The sequence below is a fragment of the Pelodiscus sinensis genome, chromosome 8 (assembly GCF_049634645.1).
Source record: "Pelodiscus sinensis isolate JC-2024 chromosome 8, ASM4963464v1, whole genome shotgun sequence".
Taxonomy (NCBI): domain Eukaryota; kingdom Metazoa; phylum Chordata; order Testudines; family Trionychidae; genus Pelodiscus; species Pelodiscus sinensis.
In genome coordinates this window covers 3380991-3398316 of record NC_134718.1, presented here as the reverse complement: position 1 = coordinate 3398316, position 17326 = coordinate 3380991, and the positions used below count along the sequence as shown (strand labels likewise).

The window sequence follows — 17326 nt, the reverse complement described above, 5'->3', positions numbered from 1 at the left end:
GGGCCCGCCCAGGGGGCAGCCCCCGACGAGGGGAGCAGGGCTCGGGCAGGACGCACGGCAGCGGGAGGGGAGGGGAGAGGCCCGCCCAGGGGGCAGCCCCCGACGAGGGGAGCAGGGCTCGGGCAGGGCGCACGGCAGCGGGAGGGGAGGGGAGGGGCCCGCCCAGGGGGCAGCCCCCGACGAGGGGAGCAGGGCTCGGGCAGGACGCACGGCAGCGGGAGGGGAGGGGAGGGGCCCGCCCAGGGGGCAGCCCCCGACGAGGGGAGCAGGGCTCGGGCAGGGCGCACGGCAGCGGGAGGGGGGGGGAGGGGCCCGCCCAGGGGGCAGCCCCCGACGAGGGGAGCAGGGCTCGGGCAGGACGCACGGCAGCGGGAGGGGAGGGGAGGGGCCCGCCCAGGGGGCAGCCCCCGACGAGGGGAGCAGGGCTCGGGCAGGACGCACGGCAGCGGGAGGGGAGGGGAGGGGCCCGCCCAGGGGGCAGCCCCCGACGAGGGGAGCAGGGCTCGGGCAGGACGCACGGCAGCGGGAGGGGAGGGGAGGGGCCCGCCCAGGGGGCAGCCCCCGACGAGGGGAGCAGGGCTCGGGCAGGACGCACGGCAGCGGGAGGGGAGGGGAGGGGCCCGCCCAGGGGGCAGCCCCCGACGAGGGGAGCAGGGCTCGGGCAGGGCGCACGGCAGCGGGAGGGGGAGGGACCCACCCGGGGGGCAGCCCCCGACGAGGGGAGCAGGGCTCGGTCAGGGCGCACGGCAGCGGGAGGGGGAGGGACCCACCCGGGGGGCAGCCCCCGACGAGGGGAGCAGGGCTCGGGCAGGGCGCACGGCAGCGGGAGGGGGGGGACCCACCCGGGGGGCAGCCCCCGACGAGGGGAGCAGGGCTCGGGCAGGGCGCACGGCAGCGGGAGGGGGGGGGCCCGCCCGGGGGGCAGCCCCCGACGAGGGGAGCAGGGCTCAGGCAGGGCGCACGGCAGCGGGAGGGGGGCAGCCCCCGACGAGGGGAGCAGGGCTCGGGCACAGCGCACGGCAGCGGGAGGGGGGGGCAGGGGCGTCCGGGGACACGGGGGCCGGTAACTGGCCAACTTACTCTCTCAAACTGTTCTTAAAATCCTCAAACTCCAGCTCCCTGGCGCCGCTCTGGAGCGCTTTCTGCACGTCTGAGATCCGCTCCTTCTTCAGCTTCAGCCTGGCCAGCGTCCTGTGGTAGCCCTGGGCCACGGTGCACAGGGGTCACTGGAGAAGTGGGGCAGGCCGGGGCCCTCGAGCCTCAGCGCAACAGGCAGACCCCTGCGGCGCCTGCCCCTCCCCCCACTGGGCTGGGGCGCGGGGCGAGCTCGCTTCCGGGGGCCGCCCCGGCAGACAGGCTCCACCTCGGGGCTCTGCCCCGCCCCGGGCCCCGATCCTGCGGTGGGGCCTGGAGGGACGGGGGCTTAGGAGAGCGCCACTGCCCATGGCTTGGTCCCTCCCCAGCTCCCCCGCTTTGCTCGCCCTGCCCCGCGCCCAGGGCCCGCCATGCTGAGCTCCAGAGGTGGCGCCCTCCTGTTCCTGGGCCGGGCTGCGGGGCGGGCGCTGGGCCCTGGCTCCAGAGTGTGTTAGGACAAAGCTGGGGGGGGGGGGGGGGGCCTACAACCTGCTTCAGGATGTCCGAGAGCTGCAGCTCGCTCTTCTGGCTGGACAGCTCCTCCTTCACCTCCGAGTAGGTGTCGTTGATGATGGCCAGGAACATGTTCTAGCGAAAGGAGCAACGGGCTGGAGCAGACGCAGCCCCGCCGGCCACCCCCACCAGCCCCCGCCCGCCCCCGGCCCCCGCTGGCCCCCGCCGGCCACCCCCACCAGCCCCCGCCCGCCCCCACTGGCCCCCACCGGCCCCCGCTGGCCCCCGCCGGCCCCCGGCCGCCCCCACCGGCCCCCGGCCGCCCCCACCGGCCCCCGGCCGCCCCCACCGGCCCCTGCCTGCCCCCACTGGCCCCTGCCCGCCCCCGGCCGCCCCCACCGGCCCCCGCTGGCCCCCGCCGGCCGCCCCCCGCTAACCCCCGCCCGCCCCCGGCCACCCCCACTGGCCCCCGCTAGCCCCCGCCGGCCCTTCGCCTAGCCGTGGGGCGGGAAGAGGCCACGTGTGGGCGCAGGCCGCTGCACTCCACAGTGTCTGTCATAGGGATTGAGTGGGCACCTGGCCCCCCAGTGACACTGCCCCTGACAATCCGGGGCGAGGGAGGGCGCCTAGAGGGGCACGGAGCTCTCGGAGCGGCTCACCGCAGTGGGCTGAGGCAAAGCCTGGCTCTGCAAGGATCCCCCTGGGCCCCGCGCCCCACGAACCCCCTGGGCCCCGCGCCCCACGAACTCCCTGGGCCCCGCGCCCCACGAACCCAACCCTGCTGCTCCCATGGCTCTGCCTCCGGAGCCGAGAACGTGGGTCTGCCAATCCCTCCCGTTGGTGGGCGTGGCCCGAGCCTGCCTCGCCCCCCTCTGCACAGGGACCCGGGGGCAGCAGCCTCCCCGGCACCGCTAGCCCAGGGGCGGGAGCCACCCTGGTGCAATCCCCCTTCCCCTGCTGGGAGAAGGGCTCTCCCCCCGGACCTGAACCCTGGGGTCGGGAGGAGAGTCCCTGCGCGTCTGACTCTCCTGGCCTGCGGGGCCCGGCCCTGGGGCGAGCTCTTACCAGCAGCACGAAGAACACGAAGAACACGTAGGTGACGAAGTAGATGGGCCCCAGCACCCTGTTGGCATTGTCGATGGCGTTGTAGTCAAAGTCCCCAAGGATGATGCGAAACTGGGTGAAGCTGGGGGCAGAAAGGGCCCAAGGTCAGCAGCCCAGTGCCAGCCCAGCGCCTCTTCCCCCAGGCATCGCCGCCCCCCCCGCTTTCCCAGGTGGCTTTGAGATGTCATGCAGCGTGCTTGTGTGCGGCTCCCGTGCCTCTGGCACGCTGCCCTGGGTGCCAAAGGGGTGCGGGGCAGCTAAGTGACAGAGAAGGATTTTGCCTCCCTTGAGGGGTGCAGAATAAAAGTCGTCTCCGCACCCCGCCGGGGGCGTCCCCCCAGTGTTTGGCTGGCCTGGCTCTGATGAGCCCCCTGCCTCCTGTTTCGGCCACAGCAGGGGGCTGCTGTTCACTGGGCGTTAGTGTTTGCACGCAGCCTCGGGGGTCAGGTGGAGAAACGCCCCTCACGTTCAATTGCACCCGGTCGGGCATTGGGCCCGCTGACCCAGGGTAAGGCAGGAGCCGGGGCTAAGCGACGCCAGACACCTCCCCAGCGACCCCACCGGCCCAGAGCCCACGAGTGAACGCGCCGAGCTCGTGTTCCAGCTCCGCCTCCCGCGCTGGTCCCGCCGCCCTGGAGCCGCAGGGATGCCGTGCAAATCCGCTGGGGTTCTCCCAGGGCCGTTTGGCTACGTGGGACAGAGGCCCCCACTCAGGTCACGCTGCTGGGAGGGGGACGGCTGGCCCGGCTGGGGCCGAGGAGGCTGGGACTTTTGCTTTCAGCTAGAAGGCACAGAGCCGCAGGAGGGGAGGGGGAAGAGGCAGCCCCGGAAGAATCCCTTCGCGGGGCTCGTTTCCCCGAGATCAGCCACTTCCTGCCTCCTTTCCTGAGCAACTTTATGGGGCTCGCCCCCGGATTTCCAGCCCTCGTAGGGCGATTTCTGGGAGGGGGATTTCATAGACCCCCAGGCTAGAATGGAGGGACGCGAGAGGTACCAACTCCAGGCCCTGCCCTCCCGGCAGGACCCAGCACTGTCCCCGAGGTGTCTGTCCAACCCGCTCGTCAAGATCTCCAGGGATGGCTGGCTGAAGACACAGAAGATCTCCAGGGATGGCTGGCTGAAGACACAGAAGATCTCCAGGGATGGCTGGCTCTGCTTCTCCCCCGCCTCCCTGGCAGGCCCTGCGGTGATCGGCCACACACCGAGCTGTAGGCTGTGGTCACTTGTACCCTCCCGGGATCAGAGCAGGGCCGGGGTCAGGGCCGGGGTCAGGGCCAGGGTGTAACAGCTGGCTGTGCCAGAGCGCCCGCTGTGCAGACAGACCGTCCTGCCGGCAGGTAGGTGTGACTGGGGGGGGGAGGGGGGGGCTGTCTGCTCTGTGACCCGGGTCCCCTGCGCTGGGTTGCGATTCCCACTGACTCACCCACACATGGATTTGCCCAGATACCTAGTCCCAGCCGGAGCTGATAACAAGGCTCTTCCCAGGGGGAGACACAAAGGGAGGAGGGGGAGACGGCAGTTTCTGGCTGGGAAACACGAAGGGAACAGACTAAGCTGGGTGCTGGAGGTCTAGGGGGGCGATGGATCCCTACCCCAAGGGGTCTTGGGCTGCCTGGCCCTGACTCCTGCAGCCACGTCCCGTCTGTGCTGTGTCCTGCAGCAGCAATAACCCCCCGTTCTACTGGCCGGCGGGGTCTGTTCTGGCTGCTCCGGGGGTGCAGGGTCGGGGGCAGAGGGCCCCGCTCTGAGTCAGGGCTGATAGATCATTCTCTGGCAGCCGCAACTCAACGGGCGTTTCCACGGGCGTCTGCGGATCAGGCCCAGCCGGTCCCTATTGGACCCAGCCAGGGCGCTCAGCACAGCCCCCGCGCAGGCCGAGGGCGGCTGGGTGTGCGGGGCCCGCAAGGCGTTCCCATCCCCGGGAGTCGGCCGGCGTGACGCCGAGTTTCACTGTGCACGGAATCGCGGAGACGCCGTTTCCCGAAGAACGAAAAGGGCCGGCGGCCCCAGCCCAGCGCCCGGAGCCCCCCCAGGAGAAGGCCAAGACGCGCTCCGTTTCCGTTCCACGGTGCAGCTGCCCGGTGGGCTGATGCTGAGCGAGTCGGGCGGGGAGCCAGCTCTGTTCCCCGGACACGTGGGCTCGCAGCGCCTGCCAGGCCGTCACAAGCAGCGTGTTTCACTAGCAGCAGCCACTGGGCCCCCGGGCCGGGCTGGCGCAATGCGACTGCGTCGTGCCTTCCCGGAGAGGAGGGCGGCTCCGGGCAGAGGCGGCGGGAGGGAAGAGGAGAGAGGCGCACGTACTTACATGCATTTAATGAAGGTGCTAAAGTTCTCCACCTGCGTCCCGAAGAGAAGGTAGCCCAGCTGGGCGTAGGCGAAGAACACAATGAAGAACATGATGGCAAAGCCCAGGATGTCCTTGGCGCAGCGCGCCAGCGTGGAGGAAAGCTGGGTCATGGTTTTGTTGAAGCTGATGTACTTGAATATCTAGGAGAAGAAAGCCGGGGGTGAGGTAAGGTGTGGGCGCCTCCCAGACAGATGCACATGCCGAGGGGATCGCCTGACAGCAAGAAACGCCGCGGCAGGGCAGAAGAGAAGGTAGAGAAGAAAGGATGTCCAATAGCTCAGGTGTCCAGGAGGTAGAGTAGGTACCATTCCTGCCACAGACTTACTGTGTGACCTTGGGTGAGTCACTTAGTCACCCTGTGCCTCAGTTACCCCATCTGTGTAAGGGGATAACAGCACTGCCCTGCCTCCCAGAGGGCTAGGGAGGATAAAAGCACTGCAGGCTAGGGACATGAGGGCCAGAGAAGGGTAGGATACCACGTAAAGCCCAGTGGCTCTGTACCAAAGGCCGGTCGCTGCCTGAGTCCGAAAGGGTCTCAGCAGGCCCAGCGTGGACTGGTGGCTGTTGCCAGCTGCTGGGTGGCCAGTGGGAAAGGAGCCGGCTGTCTTAGCCCAGGGGCGGCCTCGGCTAGCGAGAGCGTCTCACGAGTCACCCTCCTTCACCAAAGCTGGCTGCGAGTTTGTAACCGCAGCGCTCTGCGGGCCAGGGCGGTTTGGCTCCCGGCGTGGGCGGGCCTAGAACAGTGGCGGGGGCGACGGCACGCAGCAGCGCTGGACTGGACACCCAGGGAGTCTACAGGCGTGTCGCCTTCGCCAGGCTGGCAGGGAAACCTGCTCCGACGGACACCAGCGGTAAACAAAGCGTCTCGCGGGCCACCCGATGGGCCGCCGGGCTGCCCACCACCGCCCCAGCGGGTCCACACTGGGAAAAGCACCACCCGGATCAGCTCCAGCTGTCACCCCTCTGGGCCACGGTCCAGCGGGTCTGGAAAGTGACCTTCCCGTCGGCCCTAGGGGGTCCGGGCAGGGCTGCCGGGACACTCCCTGCGCGGCGCGGCGGGTTCGGAGGCCTGCCACTGCCGGGCTGCGGAGACGGACGTTGCCAGGCGCCTGTGTGCAAAGGGCTGGGCTCTGATTTCGCCTGCGGGCTTGGCTTTTCCAATGGGCAGACTTGGGGGGACGGGACTGAAGGGCATTTCAAAAGGAAACGTTATTCGATCGAGCCACGAACCCACGTGGGGGATTGTTTTGGGTAGTGGCTGGGGAGAACCACGTCGCCAGCTCCCCAAGCACAGAGCCCACGGGGCAGAGCGGCTGTGCGGAGGGGGGAGCCCCGGAGGGAGAGTCCCCTCCCCTATCCTGCGCCTGCGCTCGGTGCGCAGAGGGAGCCCGGCACAGCGGCCGGCCAGCAGGCGCACCTTGATCCAGGCGAAGAAGAGGTTGACGGCGTTCATGTTGTTGTACTGGGTCTGCCAGAAAGCCAGGAACTCGAAGTCCGCGTAGATGTCGGGGTGCCGCAGCAGCTCCCCCATCAGCCGGTTCACCTCGATGGTGCGGAAGATGTGGAACACGATGGCGACCATGGAGAGCTGGAACGAGGGGGGGCCGGGTTATGCGGGGCTGCAGGTTCCCTGGGGCTAGAGACGTCAGCGAGTCCCGGGGGCTACACGGGGTGGCAGCGAGGCTCTGGGTTAGCCCCGTGTGCCGTGGGGGGGGCTGTCTGCTCTGTGACCCGGGGCCCCTGCGCTGGGCTGCGATTCCCACCGACTCCCCCACACGCGGACTGGCCCAGACACCCAGGCCCAGCCTGAGCGGGTAACAAGGCTCTGGGTTAGCCCTGTGTGCCGTGGGGGGGGCTGTCTGCTCTGTGACCTGGGGCCCCTGCGCTGGGCTGTGCGATTCCCACCGACTCCCCCACACGTGGATTGGCCCAGACACCCAGGCCCAGCCTGAGCGGGTAACAAGGCTCTGGGTTAGCCCCGTGTGCCGGGGGGGGGGGGGGGGGGGCTGTCTGCTCTGTGACCCGGGGCCCCTGCGCTGGGCTGTGCGATTCCCACCGACTCCCCCACACGCGGACTGGCCCAGACACCCAGGCCCAGCCTGAGCGGGTAACAAGGCTCTGGGTTAGCCCCGTGTGCCGTGGGGGGGGGGGGGGGGCTGTCTGCTCTGTGACCCGGGGCCCCTGCGCTGGGCTGCGATTCCCACCGACTCCCCCACACGTGGATTGGCCCAGACACCCAGGCCCAGCCTGAGCGGGTAACAAGGCTCTTCCCAGGGGAGAGAAAGGGAGGGAGGCGGAGACGGGCATGCAGAGAGGAGACTAAGCTGGATGCTGGGGGTTCAGGGGCCAGTGGACCCCACCCCAAGGCTCTGAGGCTGCCAGCCCCTGACTCCTGCAGCCACCTCACGTCCGTGCTGGGCTGTGCCCCGGAGAAGCAATAAACCCCGTTGCACCGGCCGGCGGAGCCAGTTCTTGCTGTCCGGGGGTGCAGGGTCGGGGGAGCCCCGAGGCGCCGTCACACCCCTCCCCAGCCAAGCACTCAGGCGTGCACAAGTCACGGCCGTAGCGCCTGCCGCCGTCTCCCTCTCGCCCCCAGCGCGGCCCAGGCCCCGCCCCTCACCAGGATGACCACCACGTCCAGGACGTTCCAGACGCTGGCGAAGTACTGCAGGCGGTGGATGCGCAGCTCCAGGCCCTCCTCCACCACGTAGTAGAAGATGAAGACGCAGAAGACGACCTCGCAGGCCACGATGAAGAAGTCCCAGGTGCTGACGTAGCGGATGAGCTTCACCGTGCGGATTTGCCAGGAGGGGATTGCGCCGCCGGTGGCGGGAAATTCAACCACCAGCCTGGGCGGGGAGAAGGAAACGCCCGGGAGCGGGGGAGAGTGTTGCACGTTAGTGCGAGGCCTCCAAAGGGGAGGGAGCCCCGAGCCTCAGCGGCCCCCGGTCACGGGAGAGCCAAGCACTCCCCCCGTGGCAGGCAGACGGGACCAGCGAGACGCCGTGTTCTCACGGGACAGCGAAGGCTCCTTATTAGGCGGGTGGTGGCCGCCGACAGGCTGTCAGCGCCGCAAGGGGACGCAGGGCTGGGGTCTCACTGATTTCCCTCACGCCCTCCCCTTGCAAAACTGCTCCGCTGCTGTGGGACGTACAGCGCCTTGCACAGCAGCGCCCAGTCTCAGCAGGGCCTCTGAGAGGCAACGCGGAGCTGCGGGCCGGGGGAGGAAGTGGGCCTGGGGAATGTCACAGGAGTTGATCTGGGTGGTGTCCACTTTTCGTCTGCGTAACAGCCTGGCTAGCCACTGCTGACCCGGGAGCCCTGCCCCAGCTGAGCTCCGTGCCAGCGTGCGAGGCTCCCCTTCGCACGCAAATCGGCATGCCCCGGGCATGGCCGCCGTGATGCACTGTGCTCACAGGGACCCGCCGCCGCTCTCTAGTGCTGGAATCGGGCCGTGGCTGGCACCAGGGCAACGTGGCTCTGGTCGGAGATTCACCCCTCCTCCAAAGTCAGAGCTCACTCCCCCGTCCCCTCTGGCTAGAGGTGCCTGGGTTCTCATCCCGCCCGCCAAACAGCTCCTTACAGGCTGGGGGCAAGTCTGTGAGGACAGCCAGGGCCGCCCCAATGGGGCGCCGGGCTGAGATCACCAGGGCAGGGCGCTGAGGCCAGTCAGGGGCTGAGTGCACTGCGGGGGCCACATGGGGGCCAGGCAGGCCAGGCTGAGTGCACCACGGAGGGACACATGGGGGCCAGGTCAGCCAGTCTGTGTGCGCCATGGGAAGGGCCACGCGGGGGCCAGGCATGCCAGGCTGAGTGCGCCATGGGGGGACACCAGGGGGCCAGGCTGAGTGTGCCGTGGGGGGGCGTGGCTGCACAGGGGTCGGGCAGGCCACGCTGAGTGCACCATGGGGGGGGGGCGTGGCCGCACAGGGGTCGGGCAGGCCAGGCTGAGTGCACCATGGGGGGGGGGGGCGTGGCCGCACAGGGGTCGGGCAGGCAGGGCTGAGTGCACCCTGGGGGGAGGGGCGTGGCCGCACAGGGGTCGGGCAGGCCGGGCTGAGTGCACCCTGGGGGGAGGGGCGTGGCCGCACAGGGGTCGGGCAGGCCACGCTGAGTGCACCATGGGGGGGGGGCGTGGCCGCACAGGGGTCAGGCAGGCCATGCTGAGTGCACCATGAGGGGGGGCGTGGCCGCACAGGGGTCGGGCAGGCCAGGCTGAGTGCACCATGGGGGGGGGCGTGGCCGCACAGGGGTCGGGCAGGCCAGGCTGAGTGCACCATGGGGGGTGTGTGGCCGCACAGGGGCCGGGCAGGCCACGCTGAGTGCACCACGGGGGGGGCGTGGCCGCACAGGGGTCGGGCAGGCCAGGCTGAGTGCACCATGGGGGGGGCGTGGCCGCACAGGAGTCGGGCAGGCCACGCTGAGTGCACTATGGGGGGGGGGCGTGGCCGCACAGGGGTCGGGCAGGCCAGGCTGAGTGCACCATGGGGGGGCGTGGCCGCACAGGGGTCGGGCAGGCCACGCTGAGTGCACCATGGGGGGGGCGTGGCCGCACAGGGGTCGGGCAGGCCAGGCTGAGTGCACCATGGGGGGGGGCGTGGCCGCACAGGGGTCGGGCAGGCCAGGCTGAGTGCACCATGGGGGGGGGGCGTGGCCGCACAGGGGTCGGGCAGGCCACGCTAAGTGCACCGGGGGGGGCGTGGCCGCACAGGGGTCGGGCAGGCCACGCTGAGTGCACCATGGGGGGGGGCGTGGCCGCACAGGGGTCGGGCAGGCCAGGCTGAGTGCACCATGGGGGGGGCGTGGCCGCACAGGGGTCGGGCAGGCCACGCTGAGTGCACTGGGGGGGGGCGTGGCCGCACAGGGGTCGGGCAGGCCACGCTGAGTGCACCATGGGGGGGCGTGGCTGCACAGGGGTCGGGCAGGCCACGCTGAGTGCACCATGGGGGGGGGCGTGGCCGCACAGGGGTCGGGCAGGCCACGCTGAGTGCACCATGGGGGGGGGGGGCGTGGCCGCACAGGGGTCGGGCAGGCCACGCTGAGTGCACCATGGGGGGGGGCGTGGCCGCACAGGGGTCGGGCAGGCCACGCTGAGTGCACCATGGGGGGGGCGTGGCCGCACAGGGGTCGGGCAGGCCACGCTGAGTGCACCATGGGGGGGGCGTGGCCGCACAGGGGTCGGGCAGGCCACGCTGAGTGCACCATGGGGGGGGCGTGGCCGCACAGGGGTCGGGCAGGCCACGCTGAGTGCACCATGGGGGGGCGTGGCCGCTCAGGGGTCGGGCAGGCCACGCTGAGTGCACCATGGGGGGGCGTGGCCGCACAGGGGTCGGGCAGGCCACGCTGAGTGCACCATGGGGGGGGGCGTGGCCGCACAGGGGTCGGGCAGGCCATGCCGCCTACCTGAGTACGCAGAACAGGTTGATGTTGGCGTTGTACACGGAGAAGTCGGTGAAGACCACGCGGGTGCCACGGTCCAGCCACAGATTGTCCTTCAGGACTTGCAGGGCGTCGGCACTCTCCTCCCGGGTCAGCTTGAGGTCGATGTAGTAGCCCCCCCCGCTGTAGCTGGTCAATCGGCCCCAGTGGGACGAGCCGCCCAGCTCCTGCTCCGAGTGGTACCGCCACCTGCCCAGGGAGAGCCCACGGCAGTGACTCGGGCCTGGGACGAAGCCTGTCTCCTTCTGCCCTGCCACGGAGGAGTGTTGGCTCCAGGACTGGGGCTGCCACGTGGTGTCTCCAGTGACGAGGCCTCGCCACCAGGCCTGTGGCCGCTCCCAGGGCCGAGCCCCACCGCAGCAGAGAGATTCTCTAGCCAAGGCCTGCGCCAGGCAGAACTACGGCACTAGAGAGACCGGGCCCAGCCCAGCCCACCGCCGATGCGCATGTCCCATGTGGGGGGGCTGTCCATCTCCGGCACGGGCGCGGGGCAGAGCTAAGCCTCCAGCAGGGCCACCCAAGGCTGTCCAGTGTGCGTGGCAGACTCCTCCTGCAGGTCACAAGCTAGCCCTCCCCCGACCGACGTTCCCGCCATTGTTTCCATCCATGTGCAGAATACATTTTGTTATAATGCACGTGCGGATGTGCACCACCAAGAGAAACGCAGGCTGCCGGCTGTGGGCGCTCTGCCAAGCTCCCGGCGTCCAGCGAACACTGCCCAGCCCCTCCCCTTAGACAGTTCCCTTTAATGCCTCTTCGCTGGTTGTGCTCACCCTGCTTCCAAAGCCCCAGCGACTGCGGCTTTAGCTGTGTCTGGCCCTGCGCCAGCCGAGCAAACCTTGCACCTGCTGCCGGCAGGATGGAAACTCCCCAAACTGTCCGGCCCCCGTGTCTTGGAAGTGCCCTGCGAGCGCTCGCTCAGCGGCTGCCTCCTGGCTCCATTGCGTGGCTCCCCCAGCCTGAAGCCAGCCCGAGCGTTCGGAGAGGCGTCTCCTCGCCGGGGGGCCCAAGCCCCCCCGAGCTGGCCTCTCGCACTGCGGACCGCGGGTCGCAGCTCCACGTTCCAGTGCCTGCCTCCAGCGTGGGCCCAGGTCCAACGGCAGGCGGCTGGTAGCCCAACGGCCCTAGCACCTGGGGCTGGGCTGAAAACAGGCTCCCAAGGCTGGCGCGTTGGGCCTGGTGCAAACTCTTCCCCCCAGGGCCGGGTCGCCAGCCACGCGAACAGACACCAGCTCTGCTGGGCGTGGCCGAGCCCCCGGCAGGAGGCGGGGGGAGTTCTGCAGCCCCCCCATCTGCTCACCCCGGGACTAGCCTTCCCCCTGTTCCCGCAGACGCTGGCCACGGCCCTGGGGGCGCCCAGGGCACTTACGCAGTCCCGTTGAGGAGCCCAAAGGGGACCCGCTCCTCCTTGTCCTGGGCGTAGGCGTCGTAGCAGCCGGCAATGTCCGCCTTGAAGGTGTCGTGCACCACGCAGGAGTTGTTCTGCACCTTCAGCTGGCGCAGGCGCGGCACGCCCAGCAGCAGGTTCTCGTAGTAGATGTAGGACTGGGCGCTGTGCGCCAGCGACTCGTTGTTGTACCACTTGGTCCAGTAGAGGCTGTCCAGCAGCGGGCCTTGGGTGTACTGCGGAGCAAGAGGCGGCAGGCCCTTGGCTGAGGGGATGCCCTGGGCGGGGGTCTTCCCTGGAGGCTGCAGCCAGGCTCAGCCGGCCTTGCCCCATTGCTAAGGAGGGGCCCGGCTGCCCGGTGGCGGGGGGGGGTCCTTTGGGCGCGGGGAGGGTGGCAGGGGAAGGTAAACCATGCAGGGGCAGCAGGCGAAAGCCAAGCCCCGGCTGGTTGCAGGCTGCTGCTGGCAGAGACAGACAAAGCAGCTCTTGGCACGCTGTTCCTAGCTGTCTGAGCTGCACGGGGCGGGGGGTCGCACGAGCATTTGCACGAGCACTCGCACGAGCACTGCTCAGCGCGTTCTTCAGTAGCAGCCCAAAGGCTCCTGTGCACCTGTCCCACCCTTAGCCACGGCTCTGGTGAAATCAGCCGGGACTAGCACCCCAGGGAGCTCCCACGCCGCCTGCCTGGGGCTGGGCCTGCTGTTCCCAGGAGGATTAGGGTGCCGCAGGAGGCTGTCACACCGATATCAGAACACGCTGCTTGTTCATGCCCGGCGGGCCCCGGGCCCGGCTCTGCCAGGATTTGCTGCAGGACTCAGGGGAGCCTCTTTGCCCAGGGGTTCTGTGAAATGGGCATAAGCACAATTCCTGCCTCCCAGCGTGGGCCTGCCTTGTCCAGCGCCCGGCGCAATGGGGCCTCTCAACGCCCCAGGCCCGGGAGTCACCCCCGGACCCAAAGAGCCCGTCAAAGGACGTCCCTACAGGCCGGGAACTCAAGCGGGCAGCCAGAGGAGCCGGGCACAGGCGGAAGCAAAGGGAGCAAGGCCCCGCGGGCCGCCCGGGGTGGGGCTACGTGGCTTCAGCCCTGCCTGCTGTACTCACCGCCCAGAACTCAGCCATGCTGCTGATGGACTGGAAGGAGACGCCGCTGTCGGAGGGGGTGTGCAGGAACAGGTCGGACATCACCTTGGTGTAGTAATAGGCATTGGTGCTGGTCATGCCGTACGTCACTGGGGAGCAGAGAGAGGGGCTGTTCCCGGCACAGGAATGCTGGAGACCAGCGGTTCTCAGACACCAGTCTGGGGCTGGCTTGGACTAGCTGAGGCCTGAGCCCCGGGTCCCAGGACTCTGGCTATGGGCCACCCGCTTGGGGCTGAAACCCTTGGAGCTTGGGCTGGCAGCGTCGCTTTTACTGTCCTGGGATCACGGGGCGGAGGTGTGGGAGCCCCGGGGGAGCCGAGCAGGAGCCAGTGTGACGGGGGAGGGGGGGAGAGGGGCTGTCTGCTCTGTGACCCGGGGCCCCTGCGCTGGGCTGTGCAATTCCCACCGACTCACCCACACGCGGATTGGCCCAGACACCCAGGCCCAGCCTGAGCGGGTAACAAGGCTCTTCCCAGGGGGAGAGACAAGGGGAGGGAGGCGGATCGGCCGCCTGGCTGGGGGCAGGGCCTGGGAGCTGGGCAGTTTCTGGCTGGGAGGACGTGAAGAGAGGAGTTCGGGGGGGGGGGGGCTGTGCACCCTGCCCCAAGGGGTCTAGGGCTGCCAGCCCCCGACTCCTTATGTCCTCATCCCGTCTGTGCTGGGCTGTGTCCTGGAGACGCATTAACCCCCGTTCTACTGGCCGGCGGGGTCTCATCTCGCTGCTATGGGGGGCAGGGTCGGGGGGTCCCCGACGCGCCGTCACAGCCTGCAGGAACCTGCCTCGAACTCCCTCCCTGGGCTCCATCTGCTCAAGCCCTCAGAGCCAGGAGCGCCGAGACGCCCGGCCATGCACGCGGCTGGTCCAGTGGCTCTCTCCCACAGGCCTCGGGCCAGGCACCGTGGCTGCTCTCAGCCGTGGCCCTGGGCCTCTCGTGGCCCACTCGGCACAGCTGTGGCCCCTGCGACAGCCTGAGAGCCGTGCCGGAGGCAGCCCACGCTGGGATCACGACCTCGCCGCACCTCCCGGCCAGAGGGTCACCCTGTGGCCCACCCTGTGGCCCCTGCGCCGGGCGTGGCTGGGGGCCCCACTCTGGACCGGAGGCCCCTGAGGGCCTTGCCTGGGTGGGAAGCTCACTCAGCAGGGCGCTGGCCTTCGCGGGGACACGCTCGCGCCCCGCCCGGCAGACCCCGCCCCCCGAGTGCCTGAGCGCTAGCCGCCCCGTGCGCAGCCGGCCTGCCAGGGGGCATGAAATACAAGCCGCTGCGCCAGGCAACGCACAGGTGCGCCGTGCAGATAACAATGAGCCTTCGCCGAGCAAACAGCCATTGTTCTGCCCACACAAAGCCCGGGCGGCTTCGGGACAGAGCCGCACTAAATCGTCCCCCAGGACAATGCGAGCTGCCAGCCCAGCGCTCTCCCGCCCCCCCCCCCCCCCCGGCGCGGCCTGACGTCCGCCAGGCGGGCTCAAAGCAGCCCACGCCGAGGCCCCCAGAGCAGGGGGCTGGTCTGACGTCTCAGGGCCACGTGCCCTTCAGCAGGGCTGGCGTGGGCCCCCGGACACCCTGTCCCCGGGGTGAGTCGCCGGCACGTGTGTGCGCACAGCCCTGGCGTGGCTGCGCGGCTGAGCGCTCCGGCTCTGTCCCAGGGAATCGTGGGAGAACGTGGCGGGGCTGCAGGGCAGTGCGGGACGGCGCCGAGGGGAGGACTAGAGCATGGCCACGGCGTGCACGCTGCCAAGGAAAGCACCCCTGCGCTCTTAAGCCCAGAGCCCGGCTGGGGCAGTCAGCTTGGGCTGAACGCCCCGGGCAAGCCGGGTGTGTGGACGGGGGCAGGGGAGACGCACGCAGGAGCTGTTCCCTTCTGCTTATCTTGTGCGGGACTCTCCCCCGGGACATGCAGGGGTCTCCCCTGGGACGTGGGGGGGGAGGTCTCCCCTGGGACGTGGGGGGGAGGTCTCCCCCGGGACGTGGGGGGGGAGGTCTCTCCCCCGGGACGTGGGGGGGGAGGTCTCCTCTGGGACGTGGGGGGGGGGTCTCTCCCCTGGGACATGGGGGGGGAGGTCTCCTCTGGGACGTGGGGGGGGGGGAGGTCTCTCCCCCGGGACGTGGGGGGGGTCTCTCCCCCGGGACGTGGGGGGGGAGGTCTCCTCTGGGACGTGGGGGGGGGTCTCTCCCCTGGGACATGGGGGGGAGGTCTCCTCTGGGATGTGGGGGGGGGGGAGGTCTCTCCCCCGGGACGTGGGGGGGGGTCTCTCCCCTGGGACGTGGTGGGGGAGGTCTCCTCTGGGACGTGGGGGGGGGGTCTCTCCCCCGGGACGTGGGGGGGGAGGTCTCCTCTGGGACGTGGGGGGGGGGTCTCTCCCCCGGGACGTGGGGGGGGGTCTGCCCTCCATTTGCTGTCTGGACTCAGCCAGGGCATCAGGCGCCGTCCAGAGACCCAAGCAAGCGCTGCTGCTGCAGAGGCCAAATGGGGATGTGGGTCTCGGCCCTTCGAAGGGCAGAGCCCTGAGCCCTCCCCAGCACCTTGGCTCCCCCTTGCAGGGAGCTGGGCAGGCGGCACCTGTCTCAGAGCCGCCGGGGCCAGGGGATCCCAGAGACTCACCCCCCAGCTGGGCAAAGGTGCCCTCCCCCCACCCCAGGGAAACGGAACATTTTCCATTTGCCCCCAGTGTCTGTGAACAGCTGAGTGGGGAGCCCCTAACCGGGAGCTTTTAAAAACGCGGCTTTTTGTTTTGAACCCAAAAGTGTTTCCTCCCCCGCCGCAATCCCTGGGGGTCGCCGCGCTGAGCGTGGGCCGGACAGCCCAGTGGAGGCTGCGCTGCGGCTCCCGGGCCTGGCTTTGATCAGCCGATTAGCGCATCCGAGCACTTTCCTCCAGTCGATAAGCTGCTGCCCGTGGCGCGCGAGCCGGCCAGTGTGCCGCGCTGTCCTGCAGCCCTGCCGGGGGGCCCTGCCAAGCACAGCCCCACCCCGCACGGCTACTCACGGAGGCAGATGTCCACCAGGAAGACGACGTAGACCAGCAGCTCCCGCAGCGTGGTCTTCACGTACAGCTCCCGGTCGCCAGCCATGTTCTCCGTCAGTGTCGTCCCCCAGAGACCTGCGGGCCACAGAGCAGCGCCAGGTCGACGGAGGGAGGGGCTGCTGGCATCCCAGCCTCGCTGAGGCAGGGCCCGCAGAAAAGGACAAGAGTCTACTATAGGCGCCAGCTGAGGGGGCTGCTCCATTAGCTCAAGGGGCGGAGGGTGAAGAAGGCCATCACACAAGCCTGCCACCCATGCTGGCAGCATCCCCTGCTCCAGCGGGACACGTCTGTCTGGTCCCCCCGCCCGCCAGTAACCGCGCCCGTCTGCACCACCCCCGCCTCAGCTGTGCCCCCCGGCCACCCCACCGGCCTCCACCAGGCCCATGGAGTCCCTCTGCCTGCTCCAGCCTGCCCCGGGCTGGGCCATGGGTGCGCAGTGACTGGCCAGGTGGGGGAGGAACAGCTGGCAGGCAGCCACCCTGGCTATGTGAGGACACTGGCCATCCAGGCCAGGTGCTCCAGGGTCAGCAGGGGCCTCCCTGCGCCTCCGAGACCCCCAGGCCCCTGGGCATGTGTGACGTAGCGGGGGTAACCTGCTAACTCCCTGGCTGCTGTCTGTAGCACCACCGAGCAGACAAGCGGTGAGTCACTATGCAAAGGGGATCCCGACTGGTTTGGCCAGCTGACCCCCATGGAGAGGAACAAAGGAAGGTGGATGCTGCCCTGGCTGGGGGGCAGGGCTGGAAGAGGGGAGTTAGTTCCTGGCTGGAAAGCAGGGTAGAAGGAACTGGGGAGGGGGCGGGGATCCCCCCATCTCAAGGGGGCACTGAGGCCTCTTAGCCCCAGTTCCTGTAACCAGATTCCATCTGTGCTGTGCTGTATCCTGGAGGAGCAATAAACAACCTCCATTCTACTGGCTTGTGGAGTCTGTTTGTGCCATTTCGGGGTGCAGGAGACGGGGGACCCCCAACGCGCCGTCACAGCATGGTGATGCCCGACCCCCCCAGAGCCCCACAGCCTGGGGCTGCCCCGTCGCAGGAAGCGGAGGGGCTGAGTCCAGTGCAGCTCCCGCAGCTCGCTGGGGGTCGGTGCCCGGGCGCCCGTGCCATGAGTCGCACCCGCACGCTGCAACGGGCGCCGTGGCACCGGGCGGCAGCGGGGACCCCGACTAGCTGGCGTGGCCAGGGGGGTTGCCCCGTGGGTTAATGCATCCTGCAGCCTGGGGTCCGTTTCTCAAGCCGAGACTCTGCCGTCGGCTACAGCTGCTGCTGGGCCTGCCCCCGACACAGCCTGAATC

The 17326-nt window shown here is 69.7% G+C and overlaps 1 protein-coding gene across 7 annotated transcripts in view; it reads right to left on the bottom strand.

Moving 5' to 3' along the window:
- Positions 1–17326, bottom strand: part of PKD2L1 (polycystin 2 like 1, transient receptor potential cation channel) — a 31068-nt gene that overhangs the window by 5733 nt on the left and 8009 nt on the right. For all 7 annotated transcript variants that reach the window (XM_075934597.1, XM_075934596.1, XM_075934598.1 and 4 more), the window contains 10 exons: positions 15991–16104; positions 12966–13093; positions 11847–12100; positions 10442–10666; positions 7659–7887; positions 6456–6626; positions 4997–5178; positions 2653–2773; positions 1624–1722; positions 1081–1202 (listed from right to left, as the gene is read on the bottom strand). In XM_075934597.1, the coding sequence (XP_075790712.1) occupies positions 1081–1202; positions 1624–1722; positions 2653–2773; positions 4997–5178; positions 6456–6626; positions 7659–7887; positions 10442–10666; positions 11847–12100; positions 12966–13093; positions 15991–16104 (1645 nt within the window). The remainder of the gene's footprint in view (positions 1–1080; positions 1203–1623; positions 1723–2652; positions 2774–4996; positions 5179–6455; positions 6627–7658; positions 7888–10441; positions 10667–11846; positions 12101–12965; positions 13094–15990; positions 16105–17326) is intronic.